Source organism: the organism of the source record quoted next, unplaced genomic scaffold, assembly GCF_019419815.1.
Source record: "Pyrus x bretschneideri cultivar Hongxiangsu unplaced genomic scaffold, Pyrus_bretschneideri_v1 Contig6, whole genome shotgun sequence".
In the NCBI taxonomy this organism is placed as follows: Eukaryota; Viridiplantae; Streptophyta; class Magnoliopsida; order Rosales; family Rosaceae; genus Pyrus; species Pyrus x bretschneideri.
In genome coordinates, this window is record NW_025999798.1 from 3401512 (window position 1) to 3427880 (window position 26369).

General features: G+C 36.8%; 3 protein-coding genes across 5 annotated transcripts; 1 reads left to right on the plus strand and 2 right to left on the minus strand.

The window, feature by feature from the left end:
* Window positions 1-1726: 1726 nt before the first annotated feature.
* Window positions 1727-4855, minus strand: LOC125471632 (high affinity nitrate transporter 2.5). Its single transcript, XM_048572299.1, has 2 exons — window positions 3209-4855; window positions 1727-2393 (listed from the first exon to the last, which is right to left on the minus strand). The coding sequence occupies exons 1-2, from the start codon at window positions 4351-4353 to the stop codon at window positions 2024-2026; spliced, it is 1515 nt and encodes a 504-aa protein (XP_048428256.1). The 5' UTR covers window positions 4354-4855; the 3' UTR covers window positions 1727-2023.
* A 6604-nt stretch (window positions 4856-11459) lies between these two features.
* Window positions 11460-22106, plus strand: LOC125471335 (alpha-glucan water dikinase 1, chloroplastic-like). 3 transcript variants are annotated; one of them, XM_048571645.1, is made up of 33 exons: window positions 11460-11710; window positions 12285-12565; window positions 12802-12849; window positions 12985-13094; window positions 13197-13275; window positions 13389-13480; window positions 13569-13722; window positions 14012-14398; window positions 14482-14592; window positions 14739-14834; window positions 14943-15083; window positions 15196-15284; window positions 15588-15722; window positions 16002-16164; window positions 16267-16356; window positions 16464-16649; window positions 17079-17141; window positions 17224-17286; window positions 17377-17436; window positions 17525-17677; window positions 17840-17923; window positions 18100-18276; window positions 18360-18466; window positions 18665-18878; window positions 18959-19062; window positions 19272-19401; window positions 19589-19714; window positions 19902-20012; window positions 20393-20491; window positions 20795-20968; window positions 21043-21135; window positions 21293-21408; window positions 21565-22106. In XM_048571645.1, exons 2-33 carry the CDS (start codon window positions 12308-12310, stop codon window positions 21767-21769), a joined length of 4218 nt encoding a protein of 1405 aa, XP_048427602.1. In that variant the 5' UTR covers window positions 11460-11710; window positions 12285-12307; the 3' UTR covers window positions 21770-22106. The 3 variants fall into 3 exon arrangements, with proteins under 3 accessions (XP_048427602.1, XP_048427604.1, XP_048427603.1); XM_048571647.1 differs by having other exon boundaries at window positions 13197-13269; XM_048571646.1 differs by having other exon boundaries at window positions 11461-11710; window positions 12805-12849.
* On the minus strand, window positions 21783-23497 carry LOC125471336 (heme-binding protein 2-like). The gene is made up of 2 exons (XM_048571648.1): window positions 23032-23497; window positions 21783-22850 (listed from the first exon to the last, which is right to left on the minus strand). Exons 1-2 carry the CDS (start codon window positions 23247-23249, stop codon window positions 22430-22432), a joined length of 639 nt encoding a protein of 212 aa, XP_048427605.1. The 5' UTR covers window positions 23250-23497; the 3' UTR covers window positions 21783-22429.
* Between the last annotated feature and the right edge of the window lie 2872 nt (window positions 23498-26369).

The window sequence follows — 26369 nt, forward strand, 5'->3', positions numbered from 1 at the left end:
GGGCTTGACTCCACCACCGTAGCACGATATTGTCCGCTTTGGGCCCCAACCACGTCCTCATGGTTTTGTTTTTGGGAACTCACGAGCAACTTCACAGTGGGCCACCCATCATGTGATTGCTCTAGCTCACTCTCGCTTAACTTCGGAGTTCCTACGGAACCCGAAGCCAGTGAGCTCCCAAAATGCCTCGTGCTAGGTAGGGATGAGAATATACATTTAATGATCACTCCCCTGGATGATGTGGGATGTTACAACATCAATATATTTACCTCTCGTTTCTATGTAGAGAATAATATCATTATACCGTCGTAGCATCAACCTGCTCTTTTGTCGGTAATTGGAATAATGGTTATATTTTGCATATTCAAAATCATTAAAAATCGAGTTTCAATTACAGGTTACTGATATGTTATGTGATAAAGAAAAAATAAGTGGGATTGTCACATACGTACAATAGTTGGAGCTCAACTCTTGATTTTTAAAGAATTGGACTCTTTGGGTTGGGGTGGTTATAATAATTCATGGTTTCTGATTTTTAAAGATGGGTAAATGTATCATTAATGTGTATTAGCTCAACTTAGAATATATATATATATTGTAGATAAATATCAAGAAGATTTTTTCAAAAGTAAGATTCTTTATAGACTTTCTGTCACTTCATTTTTTTTCACAATATTTTATAATATTGACACGAAAATTAACGTTACACTATAAAACTGTGAAGTAACGTAGAAATCATACAATTTCACATTGTAATCTCAAATAAATTACCTCTACTTGGGTAGCCGTATTCTAATGACATATAATAATTAGTCGCTAATGTCTATGTGCTACAAATTGGAGAAAAGTCAAAGTCAACTGTCAAAGTCTGCTGTCGCTAATATCTACCCGCACACGGAAGGCACGACCATAAATACGAAAAGCGGAGGAGCTTTCAGTTCCTCCCTGTTCCGGCTTTTTGGTTGAGACCTAAAGAGCTTTCAGCGTTGACAACATTGCGACCAATTGTGGGGCGCCATGTGGATCGTATATTGTCGGATACGGACTATGGAGATGCGACTTGTCGAAGTAGTGAAAGGGATCGATACGATGTACCGTATCAGAGGCCCAATCATTGTAAGAGGCCCAATTTGAAGAAGCCTGTTTCAGTAGCCCATAATGGTCCAGCTAGTATTTGGTTTCTCAAGCCCAAAACCAAAAAGTTTGTATTTCTTTTTCTTCCAGTTGAAGGCTGTTGGAAGAAAAAGAAAAAGAAATACTTTAAGAAAGACCAGACTTTGATGAAGGATTAAGGATCAAACAATCCCTACTTGTTTATGCTTTTGATGAAGTTGGGGTGTGAAATTTTCGTGTCAAATCAACATCATTATGTTTAGAAAAATACTACAGAGGTTTTCTCAAAAGTATGACAATTTACGAACTTTACATTACCTAATACTTTTAACACAATTTCTGTACTAACATTATGACATATAACACGAGATGAGTTTGGTAACTCTCTTACAGTTATACAACATTGTACAAAAAATATAAGATGACGGAGAATCTACAAAGAATCCTACTTTAAAAGAGTTTCTTTAGCATTTCTCGTATGTATAGGTTCACTCATTATCAAGTTGTTTGGTCCATAATTGTGGCTCCTTCCATTAGACTCCAACTTCTCTTCCCTTAAGCTTTTGGGATTTTTTACCATGTACTAGTATTTACTGTATTAGAATCATAAATATGATATAAATAATTCATTGATAATATAATTACATAACATGCCAATATATAGATATTATGATAACATAATCTGTCAATTATGAAAAGACAGATATCCTGCACAGAAGATTTCTAACTAAATAAAACCATACTTAATTAGATAAATTTTTTTTGCTTGTAACAAATACTGGCACAATGGCACGTAATCGAAACTACTAATTTACTTAAACTAAAACAGTACATTTTGAAACAGTTTAATAGGTATGCACATAAATTTCGAATTCCCAAGTTGAGATCATTAACGATGGCATGCAGTAAATCAAACATGTGGCGGTGAAATCTCATCAGAGGGTCGGGTAACAGAGTCTGATTTTCCTCTTTCACTTCTGCTGTTCTCAGCAAATTTCACACTTGCCTGGTGAAAGCCTTTGTCCTTCTCCTTGGAGCTCCACTCAGACATGTAATAGTCTTCCTCTGTGGCCTTGTTCTTAGATGGACCACAAAACATGCCACCCCACTGGGGAAAATAGATCAAAGTCATTGGGAGGGTGCAACATATGATCATGATCCCCATTAGGGTTATACCTGTTTCTTTTGAATATTTTGATCCTTTGAAGAATATCAGTTGGGTCAGAACTGCACCCACATTTCCACCACCTCCTGTCATTCCAGATATGACCCCCAATGACCTGAAAATAGGGATTAAAACCAAGAGAAATGGATGAAAATGTGATTAGGGTAAGATAATAATGGGTAGCAACACAATGGTGTAGGTCAAGGTCAAAATTCATAGAGATTCTTACATAGAATCGGGATATATATCTCCAATTACACTTCAAAATCTTTTTCTTTAAACATAGAAACATCCACTATCATATGTGAAAGACTGAAAGTTGTATTGCTTCACTTTGAGAAGACATCATGGAGCCCAACCCTTACGTAACATTTTGACGTGTTAAAATTTTCATCGCTCCATTCTGACAGTAGGACAGGATAACATAAATATCTTCCATGAAAACTATACACTCCGATTGGTGTTTATGTGGACAATAACTAGCTCATCTTTATTACACTGTTGATAAATATAACTTGTGCATAATTAATAATCTGCTAGATAATTAATGTTGCTTGAGTTTTGTGTTTTATATATTTACAAACCTTTCGCAAGAACGAGAGAAAATTTGAGGTTGAGATTAATTAGCCATATGGGCGTAGCTAACTTCGCTATGATATTTTATCCTCTCTTTTCTGAACTCAAATTTGAATCACGATGATTTCATAACCTAGATTAGATTATAATACCGCTCAAACAACACATGAATTAAAAAGTATGGGGTGTGATATCCATACACTTTTTTTTACTTCTCACACACACTTTTAATTTTTAGGCGTTGAATCAGGTGAATTAAAGAAGATCAAAAAACAGAAATTAACAAGGGGTGCGTGAGAATTAAAAAGAGATGCATAGATAGCACATCCAAAAATATTTGTGAAAAGAACATACCTTCTAGAGACAAATGGAACCACACCAAATGTAAGCCCACAAGCACCTTGGACGAACACGGAGAACAAAATCATGACAACAATGGATCCAACCAAAGAATTCACCCGCCCAAGAATCACACACAAAACACCTCCCGTGGTCTGCACCACCCACAGAGTCCACAGCCTTCCCCTCATCCCAAACTTCTTCGCCACAACATCCGACAGAATCCCACCTCCGGGCCTTGAAACAATATTCGCCAACCCGAAACTCGCCGCGATCATCCCCGCCGTGTGGAGTTTCAGATCGAACCTGTCGTAAAAATACTCCGCTATGATGTTGTCCACCGCTAGCTCCACCCCGAAGCAATATCCGTACGTCAATGCCAGAATCCAACCTCTGTAATTCGTGACGCCGTGGTAGAACACGCTCGAGAATTTGTCTTTCGGCTTTTCGCCGGACTTATGGAGGCCGTAGAAGTTTCCGTCCGGCATGTCCTGTCCGAATATCAGGATGGCGAATGCTGACAGTGTCTGAAACAGGGCAGGGATGAAAAACGCGATTCTCCAAGCTGTGAACTTGACGGCGCCGATGTCCCTGATGAAGCCGAACACTACCGGCATGATGAGCTGCGTTGCTCCGCCCCCCAAGTTTCCCCATCCGCCCGCGACGCCGTTGGCGGTGCCTACTACGGGGGGAGAGAACATGGAGCTCATCCAGAACTGGGTCGAGACGAAGGTGGCGAGAGAGAAGCCGGTGAAGAAGCGGACGAGGAGGAAAGAAATGGGGGACGACGCAATTGCAGTGAAGTAGACTGCAGGGGCAGTAAGGAGGATGAGTGAGGCGGAGGCAAGCCGCGGACCGAACAAGTCGCACGCTGTCCCCATGGCTATTCGGGCAAACACAGCGCCGGACACGGACGCAATCCCGGCATTGCCGATGTCGCTGGCGGTTAGGTTGAGGTTGTCGCGGATGATGGGGATAAGCGGCGGAGCAGCAAAGCTGGACACAAAACAAAGGAAAAAGGAAAACCAAGACAGGTGGAACGCCCGCATGTGGGGTTTGGCAATCGAGAACAATCTGAACTCTGTGGCCTTGTGGTCGGAGTCCACCGGCAGCGCGAATTTCGGAGACCCGGGTTCCATAACTCGGTTCTCTACTTCCATTTTTCCGATGATTCGAGCGTTGGTTTGATCAAACTCGAAACTTTATGCTCAAATGCTGCAACCGTTAGCGGCCGTCCGATGATGCCGGACTGCCAGATACATACAAAAGGATTGCAACTTTTGTTTTTTGTTGTGAATTTGGATGTTACTTATAAATAGTATCACGACACATGGGAAGCTGGACTTCTCTAGGCCTCGAAAAGGCAATAATTTTGGGTTTTTGGAGTTGGAAACTCTGTGAATCCGCCGAGTCTCACCCTTTCACTGCCGCTGTAAGATGCAGAGGAGAGGTTGGAAATGACTAAGGTACGTGGAGGGTAGTGCTTGGCTGGAAGTGTGGGGTTTGAGATCCCCCACATGCCAAGGAATTTGGAATTATAAGAACAAGTTGTGTAATTGCCATTGACTATTGAGCTTCCTTCGTGACTGGGTAAGAGAGATTCCTCCTCTCACAAGGCTTAATCACTTCTGATATAGTCAAGTTGTGTTTTAGGGATTGACTTTGGAGTTTTGGATTCAATTTCACATGGCATGATCGATAATTAAAGAATGAAGTGGGTTCTCAATAATCAACTCGTCATCGATTGAATCAAATCTAATCCCTAAAAGGCTAAAAATAATCACTTAATACGAATTTGAACTGATAAGTAACAAGTATTGAGTTCGATTATCGACAAATACGAATTTTAATCACATTATTACTGGTCTATTATGAAACTTAGTTCGCGCCCACTATAATATAAAAAAGAAAAAAAAGAAAAAAAAAAGGGCGCTAAAAATAGACTCCAAGAAGTGAGAGGATTCAATTATTTTCTTTTATTGGTATAATTTTGTGTTGATCGTCTCACTCAAATGGGTTAAACTTTTTGTTAAAAAATCAAACTTCAATGTGAATCGGTAAGTTGTTAAGTTACAGATTTAAATATCAATATGAGTCAATATAATACGTGTTATAATCTAAGATAAATTTTTAAATTTATTATAATATCTCTAGTATTAATCTTTTTAGGTTTTATGAAAAGACCTGGTGGAACATTACTCAAATATTAGTTTTTATGTTTATTCTTAGTAAGTACGTAGGTTTTTTATATTCTCTCTTCTTAAACAACCAATACCCTCCACACTTGATCACCATCTCTCACCTCATGCAGCATCTAGGCAAAGCTAATTAAGCCCTCACCATCAAACCACCAATATTTTAGTGCAACCTTATAACATGCAGATGCAGGAGGCGAGCATCAAAGTCGATTCAATAAAGTTAAAGGCTCATCTTTCTCTTGCATGCAGATGCAGTAGGGTTTTGGAAGTCGAGGGGTAAGAAGAATTAGTACAGCGCCAGATGGCCTCAAAGTTCAAGCCACTTTCATTGACTTGGGCAGCCTGTCTGTGTCTGGGTTTGGGAGAGAATAAATAATTAAATATACAGTGAGACTTTTGAATGTTTGAATGAGGATTCTCTTTTGATTTTTCGTCATAATTCCGAGAATTCTCTAATCACTTATGTTTATTGTATATTATGTTATTATAAATTATTGTAATTTTTTTATTTAAAATTAAATATAAAAGTATCTGATAAAAATTGATCATACGAAATACAATAAACAAACGTAATTAGATAATTCCTGGAATCCTTAAAAAAGAATCCGAAAAGAATGCATTCTGAATATTCAAGGAGGGTAGAAAGTTTGGAAGGAATCTGCCTTGTTACGTGAGTACGCCTCATTCAGTGCGGGAGTATCGGCTAGCAAATCAGTGTGTCCAAAATACAAAATTGGTTAAAAAGATGAATACCTAGCTATTTAAGTGATGAGATATTTATATTAAAAATTAAAACTTTTCATTATTTATATAATAATACGTGATATCATCAGTATTTTGAACACAATAAAAAATTTATTCTCACTCACGTGCTCTATTATTCTTTCTTATTTCTCTGTTAGAGAAATAATAAAGAAAAACTAATGAAAAATGATTTGAAAACTTTAAGATTTAATGAAAATGACAAAAAAGTTTTGGAAGTGAATAGTATCAGGATTAACTTTTTAAAGTAAATATATAATTTTTCGTTAAAGTGAATCGTACCAGAAATTTTTCTTTAAATTTCTAGAATAATAAAGGGCTAGTCATATATTATTGTTTAAAGACAAAAATCCTTTGGTGAGTAGCACAAACAAGCTATGCGTATTGGCTGATTGATGGAGTAGTGAGCTTGACAGATGACACAGAGAGGAAGCAATTACTCTGCACCCAATGGGTGCAATCATGTCATGGCGGAATGAAAGTCTACTCTGGCAGTTGGCCTGCCATTACGAGTAGGACCCTAATTTTTTTGACTTGGCGAGTAAAAGCAGAACTTTAGAATTGCTTACTTCCAACTTTTATGGCCACAATCTGCCAATCAATGGTTGCGAAGCTTAGGGGCTTATCTATTTGCATTGAGTTGGAAAGGCCTTCGAGACTGTACACAAAGTTCATACGTACGGGATTTGTATGATACTCATGGAACTCATGGAAAAAATAATGCGAAACTGTTTGTGTTTGCGCTTTCTCTGTTGGGTCGTAGGATCTACATTTAGTTTCCATATTCATCATCCCATACAATCGAAGATTAATGTTTTATTGGCATTTGACGCGCGTTTATGTAGAAACCCTAAAAACTAATTGTGTTTCATCTTTTTATTAGGTGGTGGATCCACCTCCATATTCGTCATCTCATACAATCAACGACCCATCTGTTTTGATCTTTTAAAAGCTGTGATAATTTTTAACAATTGGATGAAATTTGAAATACCCAAATTATTTGATCAGGTAGCCTTGGTGGAAGAGATCCGGTAAGAATCTCTTTCCCAACATAAAACACCGTGTAAGTACAGTAAATTCTCCAACGTAATGCACCAAGTACGTACAATAATTGAGCTCAAATTATTATACACTCACATCAAAACAAATAAATAGAAATTTGAAGTCGATAATTACACATTAAGCAAAGTGCTTCAAGTGTTAGGATGGAACTTGGGCTTAGGCTGAGTGGTAAAAGGTCGGCCCATATATCTCTCCGGACGTGTAAGTGTTATATTGAAGCCCAATTCACTAACGCGCACAACATTGGCCTTTATTGCCAGGAGGATCACGGGCCCAGCAGAAGCAAAGATCACATGAGAACTTAGCTCCATGCATTTTGAATGTAGGCCGCAAGCCTTTAGCGAGTGAGAGACTTTTTGTACCTATTCAAACAATACTTCACATGTCATAATATAAATGGAGAAAATAATATATTTTTTCTTATCTTTTTACTGATTTTATGACATGTAAAATATGTGTTTGAAAAGTAGGCTTTTTTTGGGATCTTTTGATATGTGTCCAATTTTATAAGCCTGTTTTGAATAAAATTCACTAATATTACATAAGCATAAGTGGAGGCTAGTAAGTACAACAATCATTCATGTCAGCAATTAAAATGCACATAATTTACAAACAAAATTACAACAATTGCCATTAAATGGTTTATCAGGTCTCTTGTAGATGAATTACAACCCAAATTAATCTCATTGTTTATTCAAAACCTTATACTTCTATCTTTCAAATTGCTTTGTGTATCCAGAGGAATCTAAATTTTGAATTCTAAATTCGTATGAAGATATGAAAGCTATAAATTTTCTCCCGGTATATGATGAAAACAGAATAGGCGAATATTTGATTCAAGTTTCCTGGTATACCTAGAGAACATGTATTGCAACTTCTCGGAAGATTTCAGTTTCATACATGGTCATCTTGCATAGACATACCTGAAACCCTTTTCAACTACATACTTCATCAATCTTTGTCTAAAGTCCTTGACACCACCTGGAAATTCTTGACCAACATGGCTAATGTAGTTTCTCCAAGCATGGGACAAATGTGTCTTCCCATGAGGAGTGGCAAACTTCCCTAAATTTGCACAATCATTTGAGGGTTTTTTTCCTTCATATGTAAAAATCTGTTTATCATGTGGGGAAGAAATGGGATCAAGTTGCTCAACTGGTTCAACCATGGAAACACTGACAGGAATAGATGCTATGTTTTCAGCACAACATGAAAATTTCATTATACTCGCATCCATATCAGATTGCAACAAACAAGATTGGTGTTCTCCTAGAGAGTACGTCAACTCCATGACTTCAGGACTTAATCCCACAAATCGGGAACAAATTTGTTCAACAATGTCCTTGAACTTAGTATGATTAAATATTGAAATTAAAAGGGTCTTGCTCTCAAAAGTGCACTTCGCAATGATAGCTCATTCCATAGCTAAACAATTATAAAACACAGGAAAAAAAACCATAAATGTAATCGATTGAAAAAGATATAACTATGAAAGTCATGAATATATGGATTACTGGAAATTAAAGAGTACAATTTTCAAAGAGGCATAACATCAGACACCTTCTATGCATTGGTTTTTTTGAATAAAAAGAGAAAGAAGCATATCAATGAGAGATGATAGAAAGGGATTATGGGGATCTAGCGCTACTGCAAAAACTTGAGGAAGTTGGAATTTCTGTAAAGGTAAAATGTTGAAATTTATGTTTTTATTTTTAAAATTGTGTATGCTCTTCTTTCTCGTAGACTTGACTTTCATTTGATGCCTATTATGCAGAGAGTTCAAACTATACTCGAGGAGCAACACCCGCAAACACTAGAACCTACAGATGGAAAAGCGCGAAGAGTGTTAAATTTGTAATTCTCTTGGCCTTTCACATTCTTAATTGGATATTTTTCTTCCAAACGTAAGTTGTTTGTTCAATTATATACTGAATTCTACTATATCCTATGTCCTGAATATAGTGTGTGATGCAGGATACATAGAAGATGGGAAATTTCATGTCAGGCCTTTGCTCGTACAAGTTGCACACCATTACCATGTTAAATCTATCTTGTCTGCCAAATCCAAGATTACAACCCCACAAACGTTATACATTCTTCCAAACATATAACTATGAAAGTTATGAATATATGGATTACGGGAAATTAAAGAGTACAATTTTGGCATAACATCAAACACCTTTTGTGCATTGGTTTTTTTGAATAAAAAGAGAAAGAAGCATGTTAATGAGAGATGATAGAAAATGATTAGGGGGATTAGGATAAAGTCTACATGTAAAAATTCTCACAGCAAACAACAATAAAGTAGAAAACAATTATAATATACCTGACTTGAAAATTAAATGGCATTCAATTTGCTGTGTTTTAGTCCTAATGTTGGGCTATAAAATTGGGAGTAGGATTTTATCCCCTCTTTTTTTCCCTCCCCTTCCCTCCCCTCCTATTTGAAAGGTAACTGTTCAGCCATATCAACATCTTATATTAATTTTTTTATAGAAAGAGAAAGACAAAATAGAGAATGTAAGAGGAAGGGATAGAAGAGGATGAAAAAAAGAAGGAAGAGAATCCTAATCTATAAAATTGGACCTATTTCAAGTTTCTACTTTTAAAGAAATACTCCCACTTAAGGTAAAAAAGTGATTGGGATTGCTTGCTTGTGTGGTTAAGGCAAAAGTGATGTCAATCTCAATTTCAGCTATTAAAAAGCAAGTACTTTAAAAAATTATCACATGTCACCAAACGCACACATTGTGCCATGAGTGTTTGCCAACTTTCCTTTTCTTTTAGTCGAGATGCTAAAAGATAATTGGAATCCTGGTTCTTGAACTTTGGCTAGTTAAAGTTTTGGTCTTTGAACTAACAATTTATGATCATTAGTCATTAAATTTATTATAAAGTGAACTAATGATCATTTCTGCTAACTTTATTATAACTTCTACCTAATATAAATAGTTTAAAACAATAAAAAAAAAATGAGACTAAAGTTTTAACGCAATTAACTAAAAGCACCATCGCTCTATATTATAACAAGTGATCATGACTCACAAATTTTTAAGTTCAAAATCAAACTTCTAAAGCTTGCCTTAATGTCATTGGTTCCTTGCATTAACAAATAAAAGGCCTTTACGTGGTGTGTGTACGTGTTTCTCTCTCTCTCTCTCTCTCTCTCGTTTTTATTTTATTTTATTTTATATTATTATCTACGGAAAAGGGGAGGCAGATATTTAAGAGCGGACTGTTTTTTTTTTTTTTTTTTTTTGTTTGGGAAGACCGACCTCTTTGTTTTAAAAAATCTTTCCTTCCCTGTATAATAATATCTATGACAATTGAGTGCTTTGGATCTATCAACGAGTGCAGTGCGGAGTGTGAGAAATTTTTAATTATGTCAGAAACACAAGTGGTATACTACGTATTTTAATAGGAGTAGTAAGAAGTTTTATTTTTTAAAATTATTAACTTTTTAACACACATATTCTACAATATGTATAATGACACGTGGTGTACCACCTTGTGTGCCGATCACACTGAAAAATCTCTCTGAAGTGTGGACTTGCATCTGGAATTTGCAACTTCACGATGTGGGGTTTTGTTGACTTGTCGAGTGATCACCAAAAAAGAAAAGGATCTGGATCCTCTCTTAAGCCACTAGAGAGATCATCCTGACCAAGCATTATGAACCGTTGAATTTTTATCAAAAGACTACAAACAGAAGTCCCTTTAAAGTTATAATAATTATAGCTGTTGGATTTTCATCAAACGGCCCACAATGCTTGGTTAGGAGGATCTTCTCCATTGGCTCAGGAGAGGATCCAAATCCAAAAGAAAATTAAAAAATAGTACTATTTACACACTTATTTTTACATTTCACACATCTTACTAATCTTTTATCATTATTCTTTTCATTTTATTCGATTAGACGATCGAAAATTGAAAAGAATATGGAAGAAGTAAAAATAAGCATGCAGATAACACTCCCCGAGTTCAACAAATATCAGCCGCTTAATACTAGGTCTAGTAGCTTTATAAGTAAGAGTTCTTTAAGTTCAATTCTCGTCAAATACGAATTTAAACTATATTATTACTAATTTATTATGAAATTAAATAGGCTATCTCTTCAGAGTCCCATTCGAATCATCACCTCAACAAGCAAAAGACAAGAAGGAGAAGAGGTCGCACGTGACAATCACATCCGAGCTTTTTCGAACACGCATCCATCGGCAGAGATAGAGCGCCATGTCACTTACGTAGACTCGCTCTTCGATTCGACGGAACTGGTTACAAATCACTCCCTCCTCCCAGGCTCCCACCAATCACAAGTTTTCGCGGACAAAGCCTTCCGTCTTGGAGCGCTCCCCCTTTCTCTTTCTCCTCATCATACTTCACTCTTCCCATCCCTCTCTCTCTCTCTCACTCTCTCTCTCTTCTTTCTCTCTAGTTTCTGATCGTATATTGATTCTCTCTCTTTAGACTGGGAGCTTGGAATCATTTTCCAGAGGTGAGCTTCTGCGATTCAACATTTTCAAGTTCGATTTTTGCAAGCATATTGATCATTTATTCGTAGAATTTTACTTGCATTTACTGTTCTTAGATCACAGATGTTTCAGAACTAAGACCGAGTGGGAATGTTAGCAGTTTTGTAGTTTTTAGCTTAATTTTCCCACGTTTTTCCGTTTGTTTTCCGGGAAAATTTTGTAAGAAGGAAGAAAATATATGCAGCTCTTGAAATTTTGAGTTCCTTTTGCTTTGCGAAAGTGAAAAGTTATAAGTTTTATTGAGAGTGATAGGTGTAAGAGGGGGTAAAGTTATTTTCTCTGTCTTTTTACATTTTCCTCAGCTTTCTCGGCAAGCAAACACATAATTAGTAAAAATTACATCTTATTTATGTATGTGTGTAAGAAGATTTTGCCTGATTTGGCGATAAATGCAAACACAAAATTAGTAAAAATTTCATCTTAATGTATGTATGTGTGTAGGAAGATTTTGCCTAATTTGGTTGATAAATGCATGAATGCTTAACCTCTGCTTCTGATAGATGCTTTAACTGTGTTTCGTTTCGTCGATTTCTTCAGGTTTGAGGAGGGTATCAACGAATATGAGCAATTCCGTAGGCCATAACTTGCTCAACCAGAGCCTGCTTCAAAGAAAGGTAAATTCTTCCGGTATTCCTGCCAACACATTGTTTCAAGCTAAGAGCGTCCACCGAGTGACGGCACAGGCGCGAAAATCACCGATATCCAAGAAGTTTTGTGTGAACATGTTGAACGTTCAGAAACCAAAGTTAACCATGGGGTCACGCCGCCCCGTTGCAGCTGTTCCTCGTGCCGTATTAGCCACTAATCCGCCTTCGGATGTAAGGAAATTTATTTTCTTGTAGTTTTGAATTATGAAATTTGAGTTAGTTTTCAATAATTTATCGAATTATTGGAAACCAAGTAGAAAATTGCTTGATAATGCTAGGTGTAGGGAGGTGGTGTGATGGAGATTTGCTAAGATTTGGAATTAAGTTTAGATTTGACTGATTACTTCAAATTTGTCTGGGTTGTTGGCTTGGACATGTACTGATGTTAAATAAATTTTTCCTTGTAGCAGCAGCTTGCCGGGAAATTCAATCTCGATGGGAATATTGAATTGCAGGTACAAGTAGTGTAAGTGTTAGGTACTTAAGAGTCTTAGACCAATGAAATATGTTTGGATAATGTTTTGTTCAGTTCAGATCAGCTTAGATATGCGTGGGGAACTATACTAACAGAAACCATACCTAATGGACAGGTTTATGTGAATGCTTCCACTCCGGGATCTGCCACTCAAGTAGATTTTCGTGTAGCATATAGCGGTGACTCTTTGACTCTTCACTGGGGTGGGGTGCAAGATAGGAAAGAGTAAGTTTCCCTGTAATTGCTTCTTTTGTTGAGTCTGATACTCAAGATTTCTACCCTAAAATCTGAGATGTCTTCTTTCTTATTGTCGTTTGCTATTTTCAGAAAGTGGGTGCTTCCGTCTCGTCACCCAGATGGAACCAAAGTATATAAGAAGAGAGCTCTTAGAACACCTTTTGTGAGTGTAAGGTTTTAAAGGCACAGCATATATGCCTCACCAACACCAAGTATCTCTCATTTGGTTATAATATTGTGCTAATTGAAGATTTATTTGTCGATCAACTTGTTTTTCTCTAGTCTGGCTCCAGTTCCTCGCTTCAAATTGAGATTGATGATCCTACAATACAAGCAATCGAGTTTCTTTTAGTTGATGAAAGCCAGAACAGATGGTAAGATTACATTGGTTCTGTTTTTTCTTGGACTTTGATCTAAGCGGGCAAAATTAGTTTTATTTTTTCCTGTAATTTTCTTTGGTAGGTTTAAGAACAATGGTGATAACTTTCATGTTGAATTACCTGCGAAAGAGACGCTGATATCCAATGCTCCAGTTCCTGAAGAGCTTGTACAAATTCAAGCATATTTGAGGTGGGAAAGAAAGGGTAAACAGATGTATACACCAGAGCAAGAAAAGGCATGTGAAATTTTCTCTCTAATTTTATAAATACTCATAATATCATTGTTACTGCATCTCCAACTACATTCGTTATTTCCTTTTTCCTTTTTACTCCCACGGGGAGAAAAAAACACCAGGGCAAGAGAAGGCATGTAAACAGTGACTTGATGCTATAGAAATTCTGGCTAGTGAAAATTCTAGTCATTAGCTTTCTTGTAGAACGTTTGACAAGAGAAACTTGTTGGTTTGATTTAAAGATTTTTTATGCTACTTTTGTTTGCCTTTAATAAACATTTAGTGTTTATAGGTGGAGTACGAAGCAGCCCGATCTGAGTTATTGGAGGAAGTAGCTAGGGGTAAATCCATACAAGAGCTCCAAGCAAGGTTGACTAAGAAAGATGATGATGGTAAAATTGAAGAGCCATCTCGTTCTGATACAAAGACTGCAAAGAAAGATGAGAGAAAACAGGCTTTTAGAACCAATAGAATTCAACGCAAGAGGAGGGACTTAATGCAGATTATCAACAAACATGCTTCTAAACCTGTTTACGAGGGTAAAATTGTAGATGAAGAACATCCAGCCAAACCAAAACCCTTGACAGCAGTTGAGCTTTTCGCCAAGGAAAAGGAAGAACAGGATGGAGGTTCTGTTATGAGGAAAAACATTTTCAAGCTCAATGATAAGGAACTTCTGGTGAGACAATTATGTGATTGGTTCTTGATTCTTCTGTTTTTCTAGGGATTAAACTAATTTTAGAATCCTGAAATATTTATAAGATACTCGTAACCAATCCTGCCGGGAAGACAAAGGTTCATCTGGCAACAGATTTCAAAGAGCCACTTACCCTTCACTGGGCTTTATCTGCAAGCAAGGCTGGAGAGTGGTTGGTAATATTTTTGAATTCTTTTAATTGAAAAAATGGTATTCATATGTTTGCTTTCTTTGATTCGTCTCTCGGTTTTGCAAACTTCAATGCATTGCTTGTTAATCACAGAGCATGAAAGAGTAAAGTGAGCTACATTGGCATTTTCAGGAACCACCTGCAAATACACTTCCCCAGGGTTCGGTTGCTCTTAATGGGGTTGTTGAAACACAATTTAGACCAGGTTCCGCTGACTCTGCTTATGAGGTATACCACAACAAAACATGGATTGGTCCGTGTGCCTGGGAACTTTATACTAGCTCATATATCCCAGATCTATAGACAATTGTCTTGATCCTCACGGTAATTTTACAGGTTCAATCTTTAGAAATAGAAGTTGAAGCAGATAGTTTTAAAGGAATGCCATTTGTCCTTAATGCTTCTGGGACATGGATGAAGAATCAAGGCTCCAATTTCTATGTTGACTTTGGCGTTGAACGCAAGAAAGCTCAGAAGGTTGCTCCTTGTTTTTGGTCATAATCTGTTTTTCTGTGACTACCTATTCTAGATTCTCCTCAAGGTTGCATTTGTCTTGACAACTTTAATCACTGAACTTTTCCCATTCAAGGATACTGGTGATGGCAAAGGTACTGCAAAGGCTTTGTTGGATAAAATAGCAGGCCAGGAGAGTGAGGCACAGAAATCTTTTATGCATCGGTCAGTAATCTCTTAGGAATTAGATGAATTATATTTCCATTGACTTGGTTATCTTTTATTCCATCTTATGCCGTTCTGCTGTATCTGTTACTGTCCCAATATATTATTAGATATTGTGTAAATGCATGCTCTAGTTACTATAAAGGAGAAGAATACAACTTTGAAGTTATGGGTGCTTTAATTGTTAGTTTCGACATTTCAATCATGCTGTTTGTATTCTGCGTATTAGTATCTTTTGAATCAACTTAAGAATGAATTTTCATTTGGTTTTATTTTCTAAATCTCATCTGTTTCTTTTATCAGATTTAACATTGCAGCAGACTTGGTCAATCAAGCAAAGGATGCTGGTGAATTAGGTCTTGCGGGTATTTTGGTGTGGATGAGGTTTATGGCCACAAGGCAGCTCGTTTGGAATAAAAATTACAATGTGAAACCACGGTACAATTCTTTTGATCTCTAGTGTATGATTTTAATACTTTTTTTTTGGGCTGCATGGACATGGAGATATGGGGATATCATCTTGAATGGCTTCCGTGTATTATATTTTGTACAAGGACCAACTCTTGTTTCCATATTTCTGTTTCTTTGCACATATCACTTCTCCTAAAACGTTAAGCCAATCAATTATTCGTGAAAAATTGTCTTTCTAAATGTTTTGTAACCATCTGTGGTCTTTCCTCTGAACCCAACAGTATTTTTATGTTCCTCGTGGTGCAGTGAGATTAGTAAAGCTCAGAATAGGCTCACGGACTTGCTTCAGAATGTTTATGCAAATTATCCTCAGTATCGAGAACTTCTACGGATGATATTGTCTACTGTTGGCCGTGGAGGAGAAGGGGATGTCGGACAGCGAATTCGAGATGAGATCCTTGTCGTCCAGGTAGAAGCTATTATGTTTACTTTCCTTATGTGGCTTAATATTCACACTTCCCTCATGTCTGGACAAGTTTCTGAAGTTATTTAATTTATTGGATGATGTCAGAGAAACAATGATTGCAATGGCTCATTTATGGAGGAATGGCATCAAAAGTTGCATAATAACACGAGTCCTGATGATGTTGTTATTTGTCAGGTATAGGAGTCAGAGCTTGTTATGGGGGTCTGTTCAGTGTTTTTTATTTGAAAATTTATTATTAAGTTTTTTTTTTTTTTTTTAATTTTTTTTAATTTTTGCTCCAGGCATTAATGGATTACATAAAAAATGACTTTGATATTGGTGTTTACTGGAAAACTTTGAATGAGAATGGAATCACAAAAGAACGTCTTCTAAGCTACGATCGTGCAATCCATAATGAACCACAATTCAGGAGAGATCAGAAAGAGGGTCTTCTGCGGGATCTGGGGCATTACATGAGAACTTTGAAGGTTGGATTCCTAAACCTTTTAGGTTTCAGTTTTGTGTTTGACCAAGTTTTTTGGATAATAAACGTCTGCATGGCATCAATTGGACATGATTTATGGCATCCATCAGGAATTTTGTCGTGATGTGCATGGTATGATGCTAGACCTATTCTTTCAGTTGTTTCTGCATCTGAAATAGATGATGGATGTGACCAGGTTCATGAACTATTTTATAACATCGATGAGGCTCAGCCGTCTGTTGCTGTATTGCGAGAAAAGCATACCATAGGAGGAATTTCATGATACATATTTCTCCCATATATTATGATGAATAGAGATTTTGTGCAATTTTCTTTTTGATTATGCAGACGTCTTTAGACTTCTATCGCTTGCCATGCTGTATGCTGTAGCTTTCTTGTCTGTGAATTTTGACCAATCAAGATTTACATGCAGGCTGTTCATTCAGGTGCAGATCTTGAGTCTGCCATTCAAAATTGTATGGGCTACAAAGATGAGGTAATATCAATAACTAGTTGGAGTAACTCAACATAATGCATTGTTACTTGTTAGCAATGATGGAGCTTTTTATTCTCTCCAGGGTCAAGGATTCATGGTTGGAGTAAAAATAAATCCTATATCTGGCTTGCCATCAGAAGTTCCAGTAATTTTCTCAACCCCATTTCAAATTCTTATGATGGTTGAATTGAATCAAATAACTAATAAGTTGCATATTGACATTTATTTGAATCAGGATCTCCTGCGATTTGTACTAGAACATGTTGAAGACAGGAATGTGGAAGTCCTTATTGAGGTTTGTGAAATTTTTATATTGGCAATTATTTTTCCGCCTTTCTGGTACGCTCTCTCTGATTTTCAATTTTCCTTTAATTTTAATTCAGGGTTTGCTCGAGGCACGCCAGGGGCTTAGGACATTGCTCTCTAAGCCTCATGATCGTCTGAGGGATCTTTTATTTTTGGACATTGCCCTTGATTCTACTGTTAGGACCGCTATTGAGAGGGGATATGAAGAACTGAATAATGCTGGACCGGAGGTATATTTACTCTCAGTAGTTATCTACATGTCTGAGAATTAATCTCGTCCTTTTCTGTGTTTTCTTCACCAATATTGCAGCAATTTTGAGTCTAAGATGACCGGTTTTAATCACACACTCCAAAGTTTATTTTCTTGATCAACTGATTTATGCATTATGCAGAAAATTATGTATTTCATCTCTTTGGTTCTGGAAAACCTGGCACTGTCATCAGATGATAACGAGGATCTCATTTACTGTTTGAAGGTAAATATCTACTCATAAATTTAATAAATCTTTTTGCGTATTCTTTTTCTCTTCATTCATAAGAATTCAAGTCAATTTGATTTTTGAGGCTTGGATAAAAATTGGGACTTCTCCCTCTTTGTTTACATTTCCAAGATGCTGGCTTAATATTTGAGTTCTTTCATTTTTTTATGAAGGGATGGGATCAGGCTCAGAACATGTTAAAAAGTAACAGTAATGACTGGGCATTATATTCAAAATCAATCCTAGACAGAACCCGCCTTGCGCTTGCATACAAGGCAGAATCATATCTCAGTATTTTACAGCCGTCAGCAGAATACCTTGGAGCACAGCTTGGAGTGGACCAATGGGCTGTATGTATAATCTGTCTCAAAACTAACATATTTTGTATCACATATATAGCTTCCGTTTCTGTGCTCATAATAATTTCTTGCAGGTGAACATATTTACCGAAGAAATAATCCGTGCTGGATCAGCTGCCTCTTTATCCTCACTCCTTAATCGGCTTGATCCGGTTCTTCGAAAGACTGCTCATATGGGAAGGTATATTGTGCTGCCATTGTTTAGTCAATCATATCATGTTTAATCTCAAATACTTAGAAAGATTCTAATGATAATAGAATGAAATAAATGCACTCTGATGTGCTATAAAACTAAGAAGGTTTAACATCTACATTGTTAAAAATCTTCACTTAACTGCTGTGATAAATTTTCTGATGTTACTTCGGTTATCGTGGACAGCTGGCAGGTGATCAGCCCAATTGAAGTGGTTGGATATGTGGTCTATGTGGATGAATTACTCACTGTTCAGAATAAAGTTTACAGAAAGCCCACAATTTTGGTGGCAAAAAGTGTAAAGGGTGAGGAAGAAATTCCAGATGGTACTGTTGCAGTGCTGACACCTGATATGCCAGACGTCCTATCTCATGTTTCTGTCCGAGCAAGAAATAGCAAGGTAATAATCGCTCATCAATCGTAATTTTGCTTCCTGTATAATTGACCCTTTTGGTGAAATAACCAACTTATTGTTTGCAGGTATGTTTTGCGACATGCTTTGACCCCAATATTCTGGCTGACCTCAAAGCTAGTGAAGGGAAGTTATTACGTCTAAAGCCAACACCTGCTGATATAGTTTATAGGTACCTTTTTTCCTGAAACTTGGTCTTGAAAAATGTTAATGTGCTATCTCCTGTTGTGCTGATAGACTGGTTTCCGTCCACTCAAAAATCCACTGCGCTGTAATTTCCATTGTTGAAAGCCCTGCCTCTCAAATACAGTTGGATGAACAAAAAAAAAAAAAAAAAAAACTGAAATACAATGTTTAAATTCTTTTCATGTATATTTTCAGTGAGGTCAATGCGGGTGAGCTAGATGCAAGTTCAACTGATTCAAGAGAGGACGCTCCATCTCTAACATTGGTCAAGAAAGAATTTACTGGTAGATATGCCATATCATCTGATGAGTTCACAAGTGAAATGGTAAGCTCAAAACGTTTTTCAACTTACAGCTAGGGAGTTATTTTCTTTTCCTTCTTTCTTTTTCTTTTCTATTTCACAATTGACGGGGTTGGGAAAAATGTCTTCACATATTAATAAAAGAATCCTTAATACTGTGCAATTTTCCTGATTCTTTATTTTTTTTGTATAACTTCTGTGGGGATTGCAGGTTGGAGCTAAATCACGTAATATTGCTTATGTAAAAGGAAAACTTCCGTCTTGGGTTGGAATTCCTACATCAGTTGCCCTACCATTTGGATCATTCGAAAAGGTTCTTTCAGAAGATTCGAATAAGGTTTTCCTCACCTCAAAACTTCTGTAATCACATCACACACACACACACACACACACTCATATATATATATATATATATATATAGATATTATTTATGCAGCTGTGATGCTCTACTATCCTTCAACTAGAACTGTCTGAAGTTTCATAATAACTCAATTTCTGTCTCTCATGTCTGTTTTAATTTATAGGCTGTTGCTAAAAAGTTGGAAACTCTAAAGAAAAAGTTAAAGGATGGAAATTTTGATTTGCTCAAGGAGATTCGGGAAACAGTTTTACAGCTGGCAGCACCACCCCAGTTGGTATGTATCTTCTACTAGCGGGTTTCCAAGGTTTTTTTTTTTGTCAAAATTGATACAGATAAGTTTGCAAAGCATGCATTTTCCATTTCATTGTGTACAATCACATAAACTCCTCAGGGCTATGTTCAAATCTGTGGCATTCCATCACTTGTTTTTTTCCATCATAAACTGTTAAAAAAGCACGACGTCGCCTTTACACTCTCAAAAACTGAAGTTCAAGTGTGAATAACTTTGCTACTGAAACATTGGGTTCTTTTCTTGTCTTGATATACCATAAAAACCAGTAGTGCTTCCTATAGGGGAGAAATTCTATGGCGCCTGCAGGCAGAATAATATAGTTTAAGTGAATGATACTAGCTTATGTGGGGAGTTAATTTCAGGTGCAAGAGCTGAAGACTACGATGAAAGGTTCAGGAATGCCTTGGCCTGGTGATGAAGGCGAACAACGGTGGGAACAAGCATGGACAGCTATAAAAAAGGTAAGATTGCTTTGCTGCATAGGCCCACATAAATTCTTTTGGTTAAATCAATCCAGTGGTTCTTAAATCTTATAGAGCTAAGAATTTAACCAGCGTTAATAATAGTGTTGAGGTAATCGTACCTCTAGGTAATACATGTGGGCCAGCCACCATTGTGAATTGGCTCTCTTCGGTTCTCAAGTTCTCTTTTCTTACATAACTTGATATCCGAGTTAAGTGTTAAGTTAATGCTGGATTGCTGATCAAATTGTTTAATTTGAATTTTTGCTGATAAATGGGGCATGCTCATCTGTTACAATTCAGGTCTGGGCTTCAAAGTGGAACGAGAGAGCATACTTCAGCACGAGAAAAGTGAAACTAGATCACGAGTATCTCTGCATGGCTGTCCTTGTTCAGGAAATCATAAATGCTGACTATGCATTCGTTATTCATACAACTAACCCATCTTCAGGAGACTCATCAGAGATATATGCTGAGGTATAGGGTAGTTTTTAGGTAAGATATTTTCGACTAATATCAGAGAGACTGATCTGAGTCGTTTTCTGTGATAGGTTGTTAAGGGACTTGGAGAGACTCTAGTTGGAGCTTATCCTGGACGTGCTCTAAGTTTTATTAGCAAAAAGAATGATCTGGACTCTCCTCAGGTAATACATCACCGTAAAACTTACTGTACTGCTGAATAACGACTTGGTTATAGGCTTTAGCTCTACTAATCCTGTCACAACCATGAAACTAGTGAATACGTATCTTTTCTTTGGACCTGCCATTATATGCACTCACGAGTGTGTCGATATTTTTCAGGTGTTGGGTTACCCTAGCAAACCCATTGGCCTCTTTATAAGACGATCCATAATCTTTCGATCTGATTCCAATGGTGAAGATCTCGAAGGTTATGCTGGTGCAGGCCTGTATGACAGGTAGAGTCCCTAACATCTCTCCCGGGCAATCATTACTTACTGCCAGATTCATAGTCAAGTTTTATGTTAGTATAACATATGCACCTAAAAGCACATAAACTTCAATGCGTTTATTTTTATGATTATTGATTTGAAATCATGGTATGCTAATGACAGTGTCCCTATGGACGAGGAAGAGAAAGTCGTGGTCGACTACTCATCTGACCCGCTTATGGTTGACGGAAACTTTCGCAAGACAATCCTCTCTAGCATTGCTCGTGCAGGAAGTGCAATCGAGGAACTGTATGGATCTCCACAAGACATTGAAGGCGTGATCAGGGACGGTAAACTCTATGTTGTCCAGACAAGACCCCAAATGTGATTTATTTCTTTTGTATTTGTGTGTTAAGACATTGTTAATGAGAATAAATAATGTAACAAATTTACATGAGGGTTCATTTGTATCGTCTGAGGGAGGCCTGTTTACAAGACGCAATAAAGAGGGTGACCCAAGCTAACAAGGCTCCCAGTTTTGCGAAGGTCGGAAGGAACGTCTATAGGACGCAGCCTTACCCTTACTTTGCAAAGATGTTGTTTCTATCATGTATACAAGAAGCAATATATTCAGTAATTTTGTAAAATACTCCATTGACTGCATGAATATATAATTATAGTGGCATATTTTGTACGTACATGAAAGATGTCCACTTTATTCTACATATCAGACATCCCTTTCTGATTTCTGCGAGAAATTATATTACACAATAGCCACATCAAGATTAAGAGGCCAAATTTAAATAACAGGGCCCTGAAGTTTACTTGGTGTTTCACTTTCGTTCTTGTAGTTTCGTTTGTTTTCACTTTAATCCAATCCGTCAGCTAAGTAAACTTTCTTCTCATTTGAAGAACTCCCAACTTGAAAGGAGTTTTGCTTTATTTGACGGGTTGGACAAAGGAACTAGAAGGGAGAAAGTGAAACTCTTAGTAAAACTCAGGGACTAATCGTACAATTTAGCCATGTTATTCTCACTATGCAGATCTCTCAGCAATCAGCAGTGATTCCTGAAAGATCCATCCACACTTCGTTTAGGCGCCCAGAAAGGTGATACGAAGCATTGTACTGAGCAATGGCATAAGGACTCTCAGCTGCCAGAATCGCTGGCTTTCCAATTAAGTGCTTATTTAGGCTGTCCACAAGAGTTTCATATTCTTTGGAAAAACGGTCATCTTTGGCAAACCCTGGAAACTTTCTGACTGCTATGCAATGGCTTCTCCAATTATCCAACTGCAAATTCAGTTCGGCCGAGGGCTGTGGAGGTGTTCCTTCATATTTGGCAGCCAGATACAACTTCACGTAGTATTCTGCCAGCCCGTGCACTGACGGCACAATGCTTGTTAAGACAGGAGCCGTTATGGTAATTTCGGAAGAGTTGAGGTTAGCACCATGGATGTATTGATACAGCCTGACCAAAAAACAATAAGTTTCAATATCAATGAGAGTCGCCAAATTAGGAAAAAGGTAACGATTAGCCATCTGCGCTTTAAACTAAGTATTTGATCACATTTTTTTGCGTATTAGGCTAGAGAAGGAGCGTTAATATCACTAGCGAAGAAGAAGAAGAAAAACATTTAGTGCTGGTAAACCTGTGAAATCCGTCTTTGGTGGCTTTTTCGAAAGAGGTTGTGTCTTGGACGAGAGCAGACATCCATGAGGATTCTTTGTAGAGTCTGAGCTCAAACTCCGATTCAGAGTGCACCACCCTGTAGGGAGGCGATTCGATAGCATGACCGGACAGTACAAGTTTACTGCTACAAAGGTAACAACATATTACTATAACCAAGTTCAACATTGGCTTTTCCATTTGATCATCGATGTTTTGTGCTCTGGAGGGCCCCTGGCTTTATAAGCAGCAAAGCAGGACAGGTTTCATGCTGTGATTAGTAATCTGAAGCACGAGGTTTTAATACTAATAAGACAGATTAAGGGACTGTGCGTGAGTGAGCATAGTTAATTAGTGGCTCCAGTTCCACCATTTTCTGTTGTGTTCCCCACTTCTAGAACCTGAACAAAAACCACAATGATGTGTTCCATTTGTGTACTGCATAGAATAGTTCGATCGCCAAGAAAACAAATAGGTAGCGATTTTCTCACTCCTGTTTTTTTGTTACGTAATCTTCTATTTTGTGATAGATTCTTATTTAATTAAATCGATGTAATCCCTAGAAAAATAGAGAAAACACGAGGGCAAAAAATCATTTTGCAAATAAATTTTGAGAGATGATTTACACACGCTCATTTTCGTTCTGTGCATATCTTATTAAACTATGTTTACTAATGTCTTTCACAAGTGGGAAAATATGCGACAGAATAGTGATCAGCAACAATTAAACTTTGTTAAATTATAACCCACTTAGGTTATGTGCTATATCCTCCAAGTCAAAGATTTTATTCCATATAACATTTCATCATGTTCATTAGCTTATCCTGCTTAGTGGGAATCTTTCTTTTGTAATAGCTTATTAATATTTAATGTGCATTTTAATTACATTTCAAGTTGTTTAAGCATACCCTTGCACTCACTAAGAGTACTCATGGTTTCTCCTCTCTATTACACGTCACCAGAAAACCTTACCTGCCTGTCACCATACTATATCTAAATAGTTCATAACCTTTTTCGCGTGATTGGTAACGTCATGCGAGAAGAGAGCTAGAAAGAACGAAGCTAGTATACAACAAACACGTAAGGAGTGAGATATAAACATAAAAAGTATACAACAGTAACAAGTAAACAAGCCCGACCCAAGTCACTTTGGGCTTGGATAGTGTTTTTCAAGTTGGATTGGGCTAAAATTTGAGTCCAATCAGTTTCAACTTTTGCCAATTCAACAGAGAAAGAAAGGTCCAATTCTGCAAAACAGAAGTCCAAATTCTCGATAGTTTGTCTTGCTAAAGTGATGACATTGGAAAAGGAATGCTCCAAATCTCTTCTGCACTACATGCTTCTGTTCATAGCTTGAAACCCCATGTTTGCAGCTACATCATGATCAAACAACATGTGCAGTGAATCAAACATCATCATCGTCGTGCTCTTTCCGCAGCAAGCAATTCGAAGAGACTCGCGTTAAGATTATGTACTCCGTTCGAGCAACATAATGATGATGCACATCACATGATGTATAAGAGAGATATATGGCCCCCGTCATATGATGGCCAAAGCATGCCATACACCCAAAAAAAAAAGAAAGAGGAGTTGGTAGAGAAACCTTCTTGTTCCTCAATGGCTGTATTTGTTGGATTTGGTAATTAAGCTTTAATTTTAAGATTAATTAAACTTGTACCCTCGGTGTTTATCTTGGAAAGTTGGGCATACTTGTTAGACAAAATCATTGCTCAGCATAACCGTTCCACACTTGTCAAGCTTTATAAATCATCTTTTTCCCACTTTCAAGAGCCTTTTTGTAATTAAAAGACTATACACATCCATAGAGGTAAGAGTATGAATATTGTACAGGATATTCTACTGAATAGAGCCATCATATGCATACACTACATCATCCCAGATAGTTAAATAAATAAAAAGAAAAAAAAAATCATTTACGCACACAATTTTTTTTATTCTGCACATTTTTGTTTATTTTTGTCTTTTAATTCTCGAGAGATGCCCCTCTCCTAAGGTCCTCATTTTGAGGACCTATGAGGTCCTTTTTTGTATGAGTCGTTAGAATAATCTTATGGTAGATTAAACTATAAACTTAAATAATTCGTGTGACACGAAAATAAAACACTAATTGATAAAACCAAATTAAAAAAAAAAAAAAAGGAGAGAAGAAGTTTCACAAAATGTCAAATCCCTTCCATCCACAAAACCCAACAAATCCAATTGCACAAAACTCTAATAACTTTACACATTCAATTTCATCCAGTTTTTAATATTATTCAAACCTAGTTAATTACAAAGCACCAAAAAAATTGAGATTGTGCGGTTTGAAAAATTGGGATCCCCTTCTTCTTGAACATGTGAATTTTTTTTCATATGAAATTTTCCGACGACAATGAAAATTTGAAACATGTCCCTCCCTTTTTTCATATGTGACAAAGGAAAAAACAAAAAACTCAGGAGGAGATAATAGGAGTGAACGATTGAGAGAGAGATGGAGAGAGGAAGGGGATGTGGTGGAGCTAGACGGTAGGGGAAGGTGACGGAAGATTTCACGTGAGATTTTTTTTTAAAATTTAATTACTTCACAGAATAATTGCGTTTTGATGTAACATGAATTATTTAAGTTTATAACTTAATTTACCATAAGATTAATTTGAGAGTTCCTATGAAAAAGGACCTCACAAGTCCTCAAAATGAGAACCTTAGAAGAGTATTTCTGTTAATTCTCTTTTAATTTTTTCAACTTAGAAACTAAAATTAAATCAAAGTATCTAATAAAAAGAAAAGAGATGTACGAAAATTACGTTTCATAAAAAATGAGCGGTCGACACGTATGAACACTTTTCAAAGAATTGGTGTCCGATGGTTCTAATTCTTCATTCTTAATTATACGAACCACCCACCATTCTTTATCATGACTCTATCCTCTCTTTTTATCTTCAAAGGATGTCTCGATGCAATTTCACTTGACAAGTATTCCCTTTTTAACTAAAATGGTCACGTTTGGCTAGAAGCATCCAGAGAATATATGCAGTGAACAATTTTCTTGTAATACAAGATAGCATGGTCGAACGTATATTATCGGTTGGTTCCCAGGAAGATGGAAGAAAACAAACGAAATGCTAGATTCTACAATTATCATTTAGTTTTATATGAAAGTATAATTAAATGCTTCACATATTCTTAATGATCAAGTAAAGCATCATTACATAAATTTTTTCATCGAGGTAAAGTAGCTGTATGAGTTTGTTTGTTAATGCTTTTAAAATGACTGAAAGTGTTTTTGGTGAAACTGATTTTCGGTTCTAAAAGCAGTTTAAG